The sequence below is a fragment of the Eschscholzia californica genome, unplaced genomic scaffold, assembly GCF_041429995.1.
Source record: "Eschscholzia californica isolate CP2 unplaced genomic scaffold, dmEscCali1.0.p SCAF_1, whole genome shotgun sequence".
NCBI lineage: Eukaryota > Viridiplantae > Streptophyta > Magnoliopsida > Ranunculales > Papaveraceae > Eschscholzia > Eschscholzia californica.
This window is the reverse complement of record NW_028238198.1, coordinates 6351448-6366537: the sequence shown is the minus strand read 5'-3', so window position 1 is coordinate 6366537 and position 15090 is coordinate 6351448. Positions and strand designations below refer to the sequence as shown.

At 35.8% G+C, this 15090-nt stretch overlaps 1 protein-coding gene and 4 pseudogenes across 4 annotated transcripts; all 5 read left to right on the top strand.

Moving 5' to 3' along the window:
• The first annotated feature begins 2105 nt into the window (after nucleotides 1-2105).
• On the top strand, nucleotides 2106-3886 carry LOC147563627 (tetrahydroberberine oxidase pseudogene; annotated as a pseudogene). Its single transcript, XR_015236601.1, has one exon. The product of XR_015236601.1 is annotated as a tetrahydroberberine oxidase pseudogene (transcript).
• A 1282-nt stretch (nucleotides 3887-5168) lies between these two features.
• Nucleotides 5169-7133, top strand: LOC147563626 (tetrahydroberberine oxidase pseudogene; annotated as a pseudogene). Its single transcript, XR_015224915.1, has one exon. The product of XR_015224915.1 is annotated as a tetrahydroberberine oxidase pseudogene (transcript).
• Nucleotides 7134-7321: 188 nt separating this feature from the next.
• On the top strand, nucleotides 7322-10048 carry LOC147563625 (tetrahydroberberine oxidase-like). The gene is made up of 3 exons (XM_086664912.1): nucleotides 7322-8353; nucleotides 8868-8882; nucleotides 9363-10048. Exons 1-3 carry the CDS (start codon nucleotides 7322-7324, stop codon nucleotides 9900-9902), a joined length of 1587 nt encoding a protein of 528 aa, XP_086521038.1. The 3' UTR covers nucleotides 9903-10048.
• A 437-nt stretch (nucleotides 10049-10485) lies between these two features.
• Nucleotides 10486-12362, top strand: LOC147563624 (tetrahydroberberine oxidase pseudogene; annotated as a pseudogene). Its single transcript, XR_015236590.1, has one exon. The product of XR_015236590.1 is annotated as a tetrahydroberberine oxidase pseudogene (transcript).
• Nucleotides 12363-13392: 1030 nt separating this feature from the next.
• LOC147563623 (tetrahydroberberine oxidase pseudogene) lies at nucleotides 13393-15090 on the top strand (annotated as a pseudogene).

The following is a 15090-nucleotide window of genomic DNA, read 5'->3' as shown; positions in this document are numbered from 1 at the left end:
CATAACATCAAAAAAAATCTCAAGTCTAGAGACGTAATCCAAGAAATCTTCAATATTTATGGAACCATCGTACGAAGGTACTTCCATTCGAATACGGTATGATGAACTAGGGTTCGGACATTCGGTGTCGGTGGGTGGAGTGTAATGTTCACGTTCGGTTTGAGTGCATTGGACTACCAAGAGGTGTCGTTGTGGTATGTTGGTTGGACGGGTGATAGGAGTGGTAGGTTCACGGGTTTGGGAATGGGTGAAGATTTGTTCTCGGCTTCGGTGTAATGGGTGGGGTTGGTCTCGGCGACGTGGGTTTGTGGTGTTGTCGGGTTGGAGGGGGAAGTTGATGGTCGTCTCGGTTTCATGTGAACGGCGGTGTTGTAGAGGTGGTGTAACCGGATCAATAGCCGTGTGGGTGGATCGTGTTTCGGTATGGGGGTTGTGGTGGTTGTGATGTTGTTGGTATGGTGGGTGGGTTTCGGTTTGGTTGGTAGTGAATGACGGATATCGGGTATACGGGTAAAGGAGACGTGGATTTTGATAGGTTGTAATGGTTCCTAAAGGGGTGATTGGTTGGGTTTGGTTGATGATGTTTCGGTTGTTGGTTTGGGGGTTGGTGAGGAGGTTGTGGTCGGCCGAGAAGTGGCTTTCGTGTGGTGGTCGGTGTGGTGTTGTAGTTGGCTCGGGGAAGGAGAACGATGGTGGTGTTGACGTGTGGGTATAGGGGGGGTACGTAGGTGTTTGAAAAGGTGTGTTTGGTGAATAGGAGGTGATGAAGGGTGGTGTGATAACCGGTGGAGGGTGGCTAATGCTGTGACCAATAGTGGTGTCGTGGGTTCGGGAGGGAAACCGAGAGGAGGAACTCGGGTGGTGTTGGTGGTAGTCGGTAGTTGTGAGGGTTGTTGATGTGTGATAGTGGTGGGAGTTGGAGTTTGGTTTTTACACATACCTTCTAGTTGTTTGGAGATGATGGTGATGGAGTCATTGAGTTGATTGAATCGTTGGTCGATTTTATCGAATTTTTCTGTTGTTTCCTTCTTGTACTCATTGAACCCTTCTTCCAACTTTTTACCTGCAGATAGCCCTTCTTTAATGTTGTCCCATTCAGAGGAGAAAGTTGGTGTTTTCTCCTTAGTTGGTGTAGTAGAGATAGTAGTGTTAACCATGATGATAAAAGTGATGAAGAAAAAATTATGGCTCTAGATACCACTTGATGTAAAAACGCAACGGAATTAAAAGATACGAATAACTAAATAAGAACAATGAAAATAAATATCAAATAACTCTAAATACTCAACTTTATTAAAACTTCAATGGGGTTTTTCTCTCAATCTGCGAATAATAGACAAACTAGATATCCTTTTATAGGATTTTGGACTTTCCTAGATAGACTTGAATTAGACTTCCTAAATAATTAAATACTGCAACTGCCTAAATAACTTGGACTTAAATCTGGACCTTTCCAATTATTGGAAATATTAAAATAGCATAATTCCTAAACCTAAATTAAATAATAATCATACTAAAATAAGGACTTCCTAAATCTACTCTCTCTGGCCGGTTGGTCCATGACCGGGTCCGGTCATGGAAATAGTCTCCACGCCGGGTGCCCCTGCATCACATAGCTTTTGGAAACTGCCTCAATTCAAACCAAAACCGCCACAAGCATTCATGAAACCGCCACAAGCAAACCGCCTCTATCCATTGCCATTAAACCGCCTCTTACTCTTACAGGATCTATAAATACAGTCATGTAATATTGTATTTTAGTTTTTTGATATTTTTCTCAATACATTTCATTACCGACTATTTTCCTTTATCTGATTTGAAGTGGTATTTTTAATTTTTTTCCTCTATGAGTTTAGAATGGAAAATGACTAATATTAATATCTAAGCTCATTGTCCTATTAAAAAAGTTTATCCATCAATTAAAACTCTTTAATCCTCAATTATTTATCAATAATGGAACCTTCAAATAATCAAAGTTGTACTTGTCGGGAAATCTTGTTTACTTGTCAAGAAAGATAATGATCTATCTAAGAATTCAACCTTCAAATTTCAAACAATCTATTCTAATCTATAAAACAATTAACATCAAGTTAAAGACTATAAATGGAGTGACTAGCTATCCACCAAACAACATAAAAGCATGGGTATTTCAATCTATTTGATACTTGTTTCAGTTCTATCTTCTTTCTTTTGGTTCTCGATTTCATTTGGAACCTCAACCCCACTTCATGAAAGCTTTCTACAATGTCTTTCCCAACATTCTCAATCACCCATCCCAGTTTACACCCAAACCAGTTCTAACTATACATCAATCTTGGAATCTTCCATTTACAATCTCAAATTTACATCACCCACTACTCCAAAACCCAAACTCATAATCACACCATTGCAAGAATCCCATGTTCAAACCGCTGTAGTTTGTGCTCGAAAACATGGAATTCAGATTAAAACAAGAAGTGGGGGTCATGACTTTGAAGGTCTCTCTTATGTATCTGATGTTCTTTTCATAGTTGTCGATTTGTCCAAACTTCGGTCCATCAATGTAGACGTAGAAACTAGTACTGCTTGGGTTCAGTCTGGTGCAATTGTCGGTGAACTTTATTATAGGATTGCAGAAAAAAGTCGAACTCTCGCCTTTCCTGCATCATTTTGCACCACAGTAGGAATCGGTGGGTATTTTGGTGGGGGTGGGTACGGTCCTTTGTTTAGGAAATATGGTCTAGCAGCTGATAACGTGATTGACGCTCGAATAGTTGATGCTAATGGCAGAATTCTGGACAGAAAATCAATGGGTGAAGATTTGTTTTGGGCTATTAGAGGAGGTAGTGCTGGTGGAAGTTTTGGCGTCATTCTATCATGGGAGATCAAATTGGTTCCTGTTCCATCAACTGTGACTATTGCCATAACCACAAAAACTATAGAAAAAGGTGCAACTTCAATTATTCAGAGGTGGCAAGAAGTTGCTCATAAACTACCTAAAGAAGTCATAATTATTGTTAACCTTAGTGTGACAAACTCAACTGAAAAGGGAAAGAAAACGGTACAAGCTTCGTTCATTTCCTACTTTCTTGGAGGTGCTGATAAGCTCCTAGCTTTGGTGAAAGAGAGATTTCCAGAGTTGGGTTTGGAGAGAAAAGATTGTTCCGAAATGAGTTGGGTTCAAGCTGCAGTTTTCTTCGGCGGATATCCTATTGAAGCTCCTACGGATAATTTACTCAATAGGACTCAATCTAAGACTTTTTCAAAGATCAAATCTGATTATGTGAAGAAACCTATTTCAAAAGTTGGGTTAGAGGGGATCTGGAAAATATTTATAGAAAATGATGAGGGAGCTACTCTTATATTCATGCCTTATGGGGGGAGGATGAGTGAGATTTCAGAACATGAAGTTCCATTCCCACATAGAGATGGAAACTTATTTAAGATTATTTATTTAGTTTCTTGGACAACACCAGGGGCTGAGGCAGCTAAAAAGCACACCAATTGGATTAGAAGATTGTATAAATACACGACACCTTATGCTTCAAAGTCTCCAAGAGCAGCATACATTAACTACAGAGATATTGACCTAGGCCAAAGCAAAAATGGTACTGCCAGTTACTTAGAAGGAAAAGTTTGGGGAAGTAAGTACTACAAGAATAACTATGAAAGATTAGTGCACGTAAAGAGCAAAGTTGACCCTGAAAATTTCTTTAGAAATGAACAAAGCATCCCGAGTGTTGCATTTTCTTGAGAATAAGCCACTAGAGCCGCTAGTCTATTATGAAATGCATCACCCGTATATATCTAATAAATGCCTCAATGTATGTAATTTGTACTGTGTGATATTGTGTATCGTTCATATTGGTAATAAATGATGCCAAGACTGATCTCTTGGACTATGAAAGCTTCTTTTTGTGATGGTAAACTCAGTGACAAATAAGAAATAAAAGGTGATTGTGCCAGCCTTGTGGTTCCAGTACATGAAGTGAAAGAAGATTAAATTATACCTAAAGCCTACCTTTTGTGGGTGTGGAAGAAAATTTTCTTAAAGTAAACCTAGCTATGTTTAAGTGATCCAAGACTCATTGATGTGGTTATTGCGGGTGTAGAAATGTGGCTTCAACTGTAGCCCCAAAGTATTGGTTGCCCAAACGGACTCTTAGCTATCTTTGGCTTGGGCCAGGCCTGGTTTACCCATAAGTTTAGTCGGCCTATTTGTTTATTTCCACCAAATACGTAAAAAAATAATGTTTAAATTAAGCTATTAGTGTTTGTTCCATTTGAATATGATTAATTCATAAATTAAAAAATTGGAGAGAAACTTAAAACATCAAGTTTATTTTTTATTAATCTTGTTGACTCTAGCACGTCCGCTCCTCTACCAACCTAGCACGTTCTTATTTAAAAATAATTAGTTGTATTATATATATACAACAAGTTGTCACTTGTTTAATCACTAGTCTCATCAAAAGTCTTTGAGTTTCTTTATCACGGTTCTGAGCAAGTCATGTACAAATAATATATAAAATATATTATATACAAATTTTTAAAACATTTCTTACATATATAAAGGGCTTATGAAAACAATCAAGTCATATTGTTTTTCGATTTTTTGATTTTCTTTTCAAAATTCAAAATTCTACCTTTAAGTACAGATATTAAGGCTTTATCTACATTTTTTTTCTCAATACATTTCATTACCAGTCATAAGGCTTTATCTACATTTTTTTTCTCAATCAAGTCATATTGTTTTTCGATTTTTTAATTTTTTTCTCAATACATTTCATTACCAGTCATAACTATTTTTACGCCATTCGCAAAAAAAAGAAATCAAAGTTTTAGGTGTAAATAATTTTTTGTATAATGACTTATTCCACTATAACAATAACAATCATTGACATACCATTTTAGCTTTCCCATATCAGTGTTAACACATCCAACTACCTCTCCACTACTTTCAACAAAAAAAACTACCTCTCCACTATTTAATCCTCAACCTCCACTGAAGTCTTATTTTTTTTTTTGTTGAGAACACAAAAGTCTTGTTTGTGAATTATTAGCTGTTAACAAGTCATATAAAGACAATAATTAGTAACAAAATTAATCAAGAAATAAGAAGTAATCATTAGGTTGATCACTTCTTTTCTTTTTTTAAAAAAAATTGAGCATTTGGAGCCTATAAACATAAGCATTCACCACTCAAACAAACAACACAAAAAAAAAAAAAAGAATGGGTAGTTCAACCTATTCCTTAGTAGCTTCTATTCTATTTTCTTTCCTTGTCTTTTCAATTTCATTAGGAACTTCAAGTCCACTTCATGAAAATCTTCTTCAATGTCTTCACCATCATTCTCAAACACCCATTCCAATTCTCACCTCATCCAGTTCAAATTATACATCTACCTTGCAATCTAGACTTTTCAATTTGATATTCACATCACCCACCACTCTAAAACCCAAATTCATAATCACACCTTTGACAGAATCCCATGTTCAAACAACTGTAATTTGTTCTCGTAAACATGGAATTCAAATCAAAATTCGAAGCGGAGGTCATGACTCTGAAGGTCTTTCTTATATATCTGACGTTCCGTTCGTAATTGTTGATTTAACTAATCTTCGGTCCGTAAGTGTGGACGTTGAAACTAGTACTGCTTGGGTTCAGTCTGGTGCAAGCACTGGCGAACTTTATTACAGAATTGCAGAAAAGAGTCCGACTCTCGGTTTTCCTGCAGCATTTTGCACCACAATAGGTGTTGGTGGTCACTTTGGTGGAGGTGGGTATGGTTCAATGTTAAGGAAACATGGTATTGCAGCTGATAATATTGTCGATGCTCGAATAGTCGATGTTAATGGAAGAATACTAGATAGAGAAACCATGGGTGAAGATTTGTTTTGGGCTATTAGAGGTGGTAGTGCTGGTGGAAGCTTTGGAGTTATAGTTTCATGGAAGGTAAGATTGGTTTCAATTCCACCTAATGTGACAGTTTGTAAATCTCCTAGAACCACTGAAAATGGAGCAACTTCCATTGTTCAAAGATGGCAAGAAGTTGCTTATAAACTTCCTCAGGAAATCTACTTTGATGTTCAATTCAGTGTCACAAATTCAACTGTTAAGGGAAAGCAAACAGTAAGTGCTTCATTCAGATCTATATCCCCTTGGAGTACTAAAAAGCTAGTAGAAGAAATGAAAGAGAGATTTCCTGAGTTGGGTTTGGAGAGTACAGATTGTAATGAACTGAGCTGGGTTCAATCTAGGGTTTTCCTTGCTAATTATCCTATCAATGCTCCTGTAGAAACCCTACTAAATAGAACTGAAGGTAAGGCTTACTTTAAGATGAAATCTGATTATGCTAAGAAACCCATATCTAAAGTTGGATTAGAAGGGATTTGGAAAAAATTAATAGAAAATGATCAGACAGCTCTTAAAACTGTCACCTTTGTGCCTTATGGTGGGAGGATGAGTGAGATTCCAGAATATGAAATTCCATTCCCACATAGAGCTGGGAGTAATTTTGAGATTGCTTATTTGGTTGGTTGGGCAGCACCAGGGAAAGATGAAGCCAATAAGCATATTAGTTGGATCAGAGACATATATAAATATATGACACCTTATGTTTCGAAATCTCCAAGACAAGCATATATTAACTATAGAGATATTGACCTAGGTCAGAGTAAAAACGGTACAGCAACTTACTCGGAAAGTAAAGCTTGGGGGAAAAGTTACTTCAAGAATAACTATGAAAGATTAGTACGTGTAAAGACCAAGGTTGATCCTGGAAATTTCTTTAGAAATGAACAGAGCATACCAAGTATCGCAAATTCGAGAATATAGCACGAGCGAAATTGATTGATATAATAAAAGATAACCGAAACAAATGGGTTTGTTTATGCATTTCCAATAAGTGACTTTATGTCGTTCCAAAAAAAATATATTGTGAGTAACGAGAGTAATTTATATGAGAAAATAGTCGAAGTTGTATATTTGATCTGTATTGAGTGTTATATTAGAAAGTTTCAATGTTGTTTTAAGTCGACTATAAACAACTTATAACAACATCGCTTATATCTGTATTCCATCCTAATGTTGTATCCGAATTACATATATTTGTAACTTCTTCTTCAGAAACAAAATGTTTTGATTGGAATCATTGAACATTCCATATTAGTTTAGCTTATCGAAAAAATATAATGACCTAATTCATATTTCAACATTCAAACCATTATAGTTTAATTAATAACACACTAATTTATAAAAGAATTAACATCAAGTAAAGACTATATAAACAATAGCTAAGTCTTGTTCTCTTCCATACTTCAACTAAGCAATAGAAAGAATATGATCTCTTCAAGCTATTCTATAGTACTTCTAGTACTGTCTTATTTCTTTGTGTTCTTGATTTCATTGGGTACTTCAGCCTCAATTTATGAAAACTTTCTTCGATGTCTTACGAGATATTCTCATACACCTATCCCTGTTTATACCCGAACCAATTCTAATTATACATCTACCTTGCAATCCACTATATACAATCTGAGATTCATATCACCCAATACTCCACACCCGGAACTCATAATTAGGCCTTCGCAAGAATCCCATGTTCAAGCAGCTGTTATTTGTTCAAGAAAACATGGAATTCAGATCAAAATTCGAAGCGGAGGTCATGACTTTGAAGGTATCTCTTATGTGTCTGATGTTCCTTTCATCGTTGTTGATCTGTTCGATCTTCGGTCCATCAATATTGATGTAGAAAATAATACTGCATGGGTTCAGTCAGGCGCCACGCTCGGTGAACTATATTATAGAATTGCAGAGCAAAGTCCAACCCTTGCTTTTCCTGCAGGGGGTTGTCCAACAGTAGGTGTTGGTGGGCACTTTGGTGCAGGTGGATATGGTCCTTTGTTGAGGAAATATGGGCTTGCAGCTGATAATGTCATCGATGCTCGAATAGTCGATGTTGATGGAAGAATACTAGACAGAGAAACAATGGGTGAAGATTTGTTTTGGGCTATTAGAGGAGGTAGTGCTGGTGGAAGCTTTGGAGCCATTCTCTCATGGAAGATTAAATTGGTTTCTGTTCCACCTACTGTGACTTATTGTGCAACCCCTAGAACTATTGAACAAGGTGCAACTTCAATTGTTCATAAGTGGCAAGAAGTTGCTAATAAACTTCCTCGTGAAATCTTCCTCGTCGTCGGGTTTGGTGTCACAAATGCGACTGATACAGGGAGGAAAACAGTACAAGCTACATTCATCTCCATTTTTCTCGGAACCGTCGAAAAGCTCTTAATTCAAATGAAAGAGAAATTTCCTGAGTTGGGTTTGGAGAGTAAAGATTGTACTGAAATGAGTTGGATTGAATCACTACTTGTCTTTGGTGGAAACAGTGGCGAAGCCAGAAAATTTCTCTTGTGGGGGCATTTTTTAATTATGAAAAACCAAAATATCATAAATAAATTAAACAATATCCATTTATTCACCATGTTGTGATTTAACATATTAAATGCCTTCGATCGACTCAACGGAAAAAAAATGGTCCTATACAACAATATTATATTTGGAAAACGGCAATTTTAGACGCAATTTCATTAAAATATTATATTTTATTTCATATTATTTGAATGATCTTAAGAAATACATAAATTTCATTATGTTCTGAATTACATTTTAAAGTAATTTGATTTTAAATTTCGAACAACAAAAGAAGAATTACACGATTCCAAATAGAAATATAAAAGAATACTTATTTTTTAGAGGACAAAATGTATCAATTTATGTAGAGTGGATCAATATTAAAGTCGATAGAATAAGATGGTTTGTCTTGTTTAATTGTTAAGGTAACTGACTATCTAATACTTAGTTTTAAGTCTAAGAAGTTCCACAGTTTATTTTTAATATTATTTTGGTTGCGTTGATTAATGATTAAGCAAAAGAATTAAGTTAATAAACTCAATATATTACAAAAAGAAATTGCAATTGTTATGTAAAGAAAAAGACAAGAACCATATTTCAAAGAATAGTCGATCGAAAAAATATAATCACTCAACAAATTAGGTTTACAAAGAAATTAGACTATAACACGTGTTATAATTTCACTCATGAAGAAGAGTAATACGATGTAAATTATGTTTGATTGTTTAAGATTGATAATTGGTTCTCTCAACAAAAAAAAAGATTGATAATTGGGACATTTGGAAAGAAAAAAATCCCTTTAATAAGTGTGTGGGTGGGCTTCAACAATAAAAAAGGGAAGTGGGCCTCTCGGGAAAAAATATCCCAAATAGGTATATAAGGAGTAGTACTAAGGGGAAGTCACTTGGAGCTTGTGGGGGCATGCGCCCCCACATGCCCCTTACTGGCCACGCCCCTGGGTGGAAACCCTTTTGGAGCTCCTTTAGATGTCTTACTGAATAGGACTCAACCCAAGATTTTCTTTAAGGTCAAATCTGATTTTGTAAAGAAACCCATTCCACAAATTGGATTAGAAGGGATTTGGAAAAGATTATTAGAACCTGATGTGGCTACTTTACTTTTCGTTCCTTACGGTGGGAGGATGAGTGAGATTTCAGAACATGAAACTCCTTTCCCACATAGAGATGGCAACTTATTCAAGATTGTGTATATAGTTCTTTGGTCAACACCAGAAGTCGAAGCATCTGAAAAACACATCAGTTGGATTAGAAGATTGTTTAATTACATGACACCTTATGTTTCAAAGTCTCCGAGAGAAGCATATTTAAACTACAGAGATCTCGACTTGGGTCGAAGTAAAAATGGTACAGCGAGTTACCTGCAAGGAAAGGTTTGGGGGAGTAAATATTTCAAGAATAACTATAAAAAACTAGTACACGTGAAAAGCAAAGTTGACCCCGAAAATTTCTTTAGAAATGAACAGAGCATCCCAAGTGTAGTAATTTAGTTCGTCGCGCTGCTTTCTAGTGTGGGATAGCAAATTGTGTATTTCTTGATATACAAGGTATGAAAAATGAAGGGCCACTTAGTAGTCACAGAATAAGGCCTCTACTTTCTATAGTTTATTTTTGAGCGGACGATACATGTGTTTGATATGAAAGTGTGTGTTAAGATCTAATTCATTAAGGACCTAATATCTTTCATGACATTATAAAATGAGTTACTTAGAACCCAAGGCTCTAAAGTCAACTGTGTGAAATATTCGTACTATATTCTTTAAAATCAGAAAAAGATCCGTTCGGATCAAACTGTGACGTTGAATTCAAGCATTTTTTAAGAATTAAAAGATAATGAAAAAAGATCGGTAAACTAGAACCCTTGACTATATTGGGAGAACAATTTAGTTTATGTACTTTAAGCGTGAAATTCGTTTACTTCACAGGAAAGATAATGATCTTACTGTGATTTAAACCTGAACCTATAATAGTTTAATTAATAACATTAGCTAATAACATTAATAAATAACATTAATCAATAGAAGAATCAATATCGAGTTAAGACTATAAACACAGTAGCTATTTCTTGCTCCAAACAGCACATAGAATATGGGTTCTTCAAGCTATTCTATACTATTTCCAGTACTGTTATATTTTAATGTGTTCTTGATTTCATTAGGTGATTCAACATCACTTCATGAAAACTTTCTTCAATGCCTTACTCAACATTCAAAATCCCCTATTCCAGTTTATACACCAACCAGTTCTAATTATACATCTATTTTGCAATCTAGTATAGAGAATCTAAGATTCACAACACCCTCGACTCCAAAACCCAGATTCATAGTCACACCATTGGAAGAATCCCATGTTCAAGCAGCTGTTATTTGTTCAAGAAAACATGGAATTCAGATTAAAATTCGAAGCGGAGGTCATGATTACGAAGGTCTCTCTTACGTGTCTGATGTTCCTTTCGTAATTGTTGATCTTTTCAATCTTCGATCGGTTAGTGTCGATGTAGAGAGTAGTACTGCTTGGGTTCAGTCAGGTGCTACGCTCGGTGAACTTTATTATAAAATTGCAGAGAAAAGTTCAACCCTTGCCTTTCCAGCAGGGGGTTGTCCCACTGTGGGTGTCGGTGGGCATTTTGGTGGAGGTGGTTATGGTACCATATCTAGGAAATATGGCATGTCAGTTGATAACGTCATCGATGCTCGGATAGTTGACGTTAATGGAAAAATACTTGACAGAGAAACAATGGGTAATGATTTGTTTTGGGCTATTAGAGGAGGTAGTGCTGGTGGAAGCTTTGGTGTCATTCTTTCATGGAAGATCAAATTGGTTCATGTTCCATCTACTGTCACTGTTTCTATAACCTCTAGAACCTTAGAAGAAGGAGCAACTGCCCTTGTTCATAGGTGGCAAGAAGTTGCACATAAACTTCCTCGAGGAATCTTCATGACCATAGTGTTTAGTGCCACGAATAGTACTAAAAACGGAAAGAAAACAATACAAGCTTCATTCTTCTCCTTGTTTCTTGGAGGTGTTGGAAAGTATTTAACTTTTATGAAAGATAGATTTCCTGAGTTGGGTTTGGAGAGTAAAGATTGTACTGAAATGAGTTGGATTCAGTCTGCACTTGTCTTTGGTGGCTACCCTTTTCAAACTTCTCTAGATGTTCTACTTAATAGGACTCAAACCAAGTATTTCTTTAAGATCAAATCTGATTATGTGAAAAAACCCATTTCCAAAATTGGGTTAAAAGGGATTTGGAAAAGATTATTAGAACCCGAAGCGACTAGTCTTATCTTCACTCCTTATGGTGGGAAGATAAGTGATATTTCAGAATCTAAAACTCCTTTCCCTCATAGAAATGGCATCAGATTTAAGATCGTTTACTTGGTCGGATGGTTAAAGCCAGGGGTTGAGGCATCTGAAAAGCACATCAGTTGGATTAGGAGAATGTATAATTATACGACACCTTATGTTTCAAAGTCTCCAAGGCAAGCATATCTAAATTATAGAGATCTCGACTTAGGTCAAAGTAAAAATGGTACGGCGAGTTACTTGCAAGCAAAAGCTTGGGGGAGTAAGTACTTCAAGAATAACTACAAAAGATTAGTATATGTGAAGAGCAAAGTTGACCCTGATAACTTTTTTAGAAACGAACAAAGCATTCCAAGTGTTGCAACTTGCAAATAGAGGAATCAGGCAGCAGAGTTGCTCAGGTTAGCATCAAAACAGACTACATTTATCGCTCGGCAAATCACGTGTTTTAGTTATTTCTCATGTAATGAGTAACGTCAGTTATTTACATTATTTCAAATAATTAGTAGATGCATTTGATTTGAATTAGTGTTATATTTAAATTATTCCAATCTCTATTATATAATGTACCAAAAATCAAAGGATATCACTTGGATATTCACAAACTATATGCTTTAGTGGAATACTCTTCTACATTTATCAAATAATAACTTATTTCAAGAGTAACTATGAAAGATAAATATAACTGACAAACTAAGTTGACTTTGAAAGTTTCGATAGCGAGCATTCTAATTGTTGAAACTTAGTTTATATAGTTGGTTCTCGAGGATAGCAAAATATTGCAATACAAATATGTACATTATGCATTATTAAACTAGTACAAAAACTTGAGTAATTTGATCGATGGTTTCAAAAGTTCTTTGGCTTTTGTTATTTTTATTATAGATCTCAAATTTGATCTGAAATAGAGATGTGTGCCTTATGTTATTTAACCGAGTTTTTGTATATATATGTGTGTGCAGTGTGTGTTTGTGTGTTGGGAGAATCGGAACTACTATCTTTATCAATGGCATTTTTCAAATGGGTAACTTCGAAGTGAAGGTTTTATAGTCAACACATTTCTAGTCCCCTTCGATATTCTAATTTGGCTATCAGAGACTTTTCTTTTCGCCCTTTGTCCTCAAAATATATATCGGAGACTATAATTTCTAACTTTTTTTAAGTACTATTTTGAAGATGACTTCCAAATTACCATAGCTTGTAATCTGTGACATTATAAACAGCTTTTTTTTAAGACTTCTTTACATTTTTATTTTATAAAATTGGACATGGAGCATTCTAGATTAGAGGCCTAAACAGTTACATTAGACTTCCGAACTCATTGAATCACTACCCTTGAGAATTTTTAGCACCATATCAACATTAATTTATTTTGTTCGATATGGGACCTTTCTCGAATTCTAGGTGTATCGTTTTGAAAAAAATTAATTGAATATTTGTAATTGGAATTATTGACTATTGTGGCGAAACATTAATCTATTTACTTACTGCTTAATTTAGTTTAACTTATCTAAATTAGATAATGATGTACTGAAGAATTCAACCTTCAAACTGTTAAAGTTTGATTAGTAAAACCAATTAATCTATTGAGAGAATCAACAGTAAGTTGAGACTATAAACAACAAAACCTATATCATCTTCTCTTTCATTCCACAACTAAACAACAGAAACAATATGGGTACTTCAAAATATTCTTTAGTACTGTCTTATTTTCTTGCTTTCTTGATTTCATTGTGTACTTCATCCTCAATTCATGAGGACTTTCTTCGATGTCTTTCAAGACATTCTTTATCATACATTCCAGTTTACACCCCAAAAGGTTCTAATTATACAACTATCCTACAATCAACTATAGAGAATCTGAGACTCGTATCACCCACTACTCGAAAGCCAACACTCATAATAACACCATTGGAAGAATCCCAAGTTCAAGCAGCTGTCATTTGTTCTAGAAAACATGGAATTCAGATCAAAATTCGAAGCGGAGGTCATGATTTTGAAGGCCTATCTTATGTATCTGATGTTCCTTTCATAATTGTTGATTTGTTTCATCTTCGGTTGGTCAGTGTGGATGTAAGAAGTAGTACAGCATGGGTTCAGTCTGGTGCTACACTTGGTGAACTATATTACGGAATTGCAGAGAAAAGTGCAACCCTTGGCTTTCCTGCAGGGGCTTGTCCCACTATAGGTGTTGGTGGGCATTTTGGTGGAGGTGGTTATGGTGCCTTGTCCCGGAAATATGGTCTGGCAGCTGATAATGTCATTGACGCTCGAATTGTCGACGTTAACGGAAGAATACTAGATAGAAAATCAATGGGTGAAGATCTGTTTTGGGCTATTAGAGGAGGAAGTGCTGGTGGAAGTTTTGGAGTCATTTTGTCATGGAAGATCAAATTGGTTCCTGTTCCACCCACTGTGACTGTTTTCCTAACCTCGAAAACTATTGAACAAGGGGCAACTAAAATTGTTCAGAGGTGGCAAGAAGTTGCACCTAAACTTCCTCAAGAAATCTTCATAAACATTGCATTTAGTGTCACAAATGCAACTGAAAAGGGAACAAAAACAATTCAAGTTTCATTCTTCTGCTTGTTTCTTGGAGGTGCTAAAAAGCTACTAACTTCGATGAAAGAGAGATTTCCGGAGTTGGGTTTGGAGAGTAAAGATTGTACTGAAATGAGTTGGATTCAATCTGCAGTTGTCTTTGCTGGATACCCATATGAAACTCCTATGAAAGCTTTACTTAATAGGACTAAACCCAAGTATTTCTTTAAGATTAAATCTGATTATGTGAAAAAACCCATCTCACAAATTGGATTAGAAGGAATCTGTAAAAGATTATTAGAATCTGAAGGGGCTAGTCTAATCTTCATCCCTTATGGTGGGAGGATGAATGAGATTTCAGAATATGAAACTCCTTTCCCTCATAGAAGTGGGAATCTATTCAAGATTATGTACACAGTTGGATGGGAAACACCAGGACTTTTGACATATGAAAAGCATATCAGTTGGATCAGAAGAATGTATAATTATATGACCCCTTACGTTTCAAAATCTCCAAGACAAGCATATGTTAACTACAGAGATCTCGATCTAGGTCAAAGCAAGAATGGGACGACTAGTTACTTGCAAGGAAAAGTTTGGGGGAGCAAGTACTACAAGAATAATTATGAGCGATTAGTATATGTGAAGAGCAAAGTTGACCCTGAAAACTTTTTTAGAAATGAACAGAGCATCCCAAGTGTTGCAAATAGGGGCATCGGCCACTAGAGTTGGTCAGTTTAAAACTTAAGCGTCCGACTCTATTTAGTGCTAGAATATGGGTGTTTATAGTTTTGTGATGTACATTATGAGTTATAAAAGTTTTTTATATTA

Bases quoted from the DNA above. Each gene is read 5' to 3' on its own strand.
- LOC147563625 (XM_086664912.1), top strand. From the start codon at position 7,322: ATGATCTCTTCAAGCTATTCTATAGTACTTCTAGTACTGTCTTATTTC.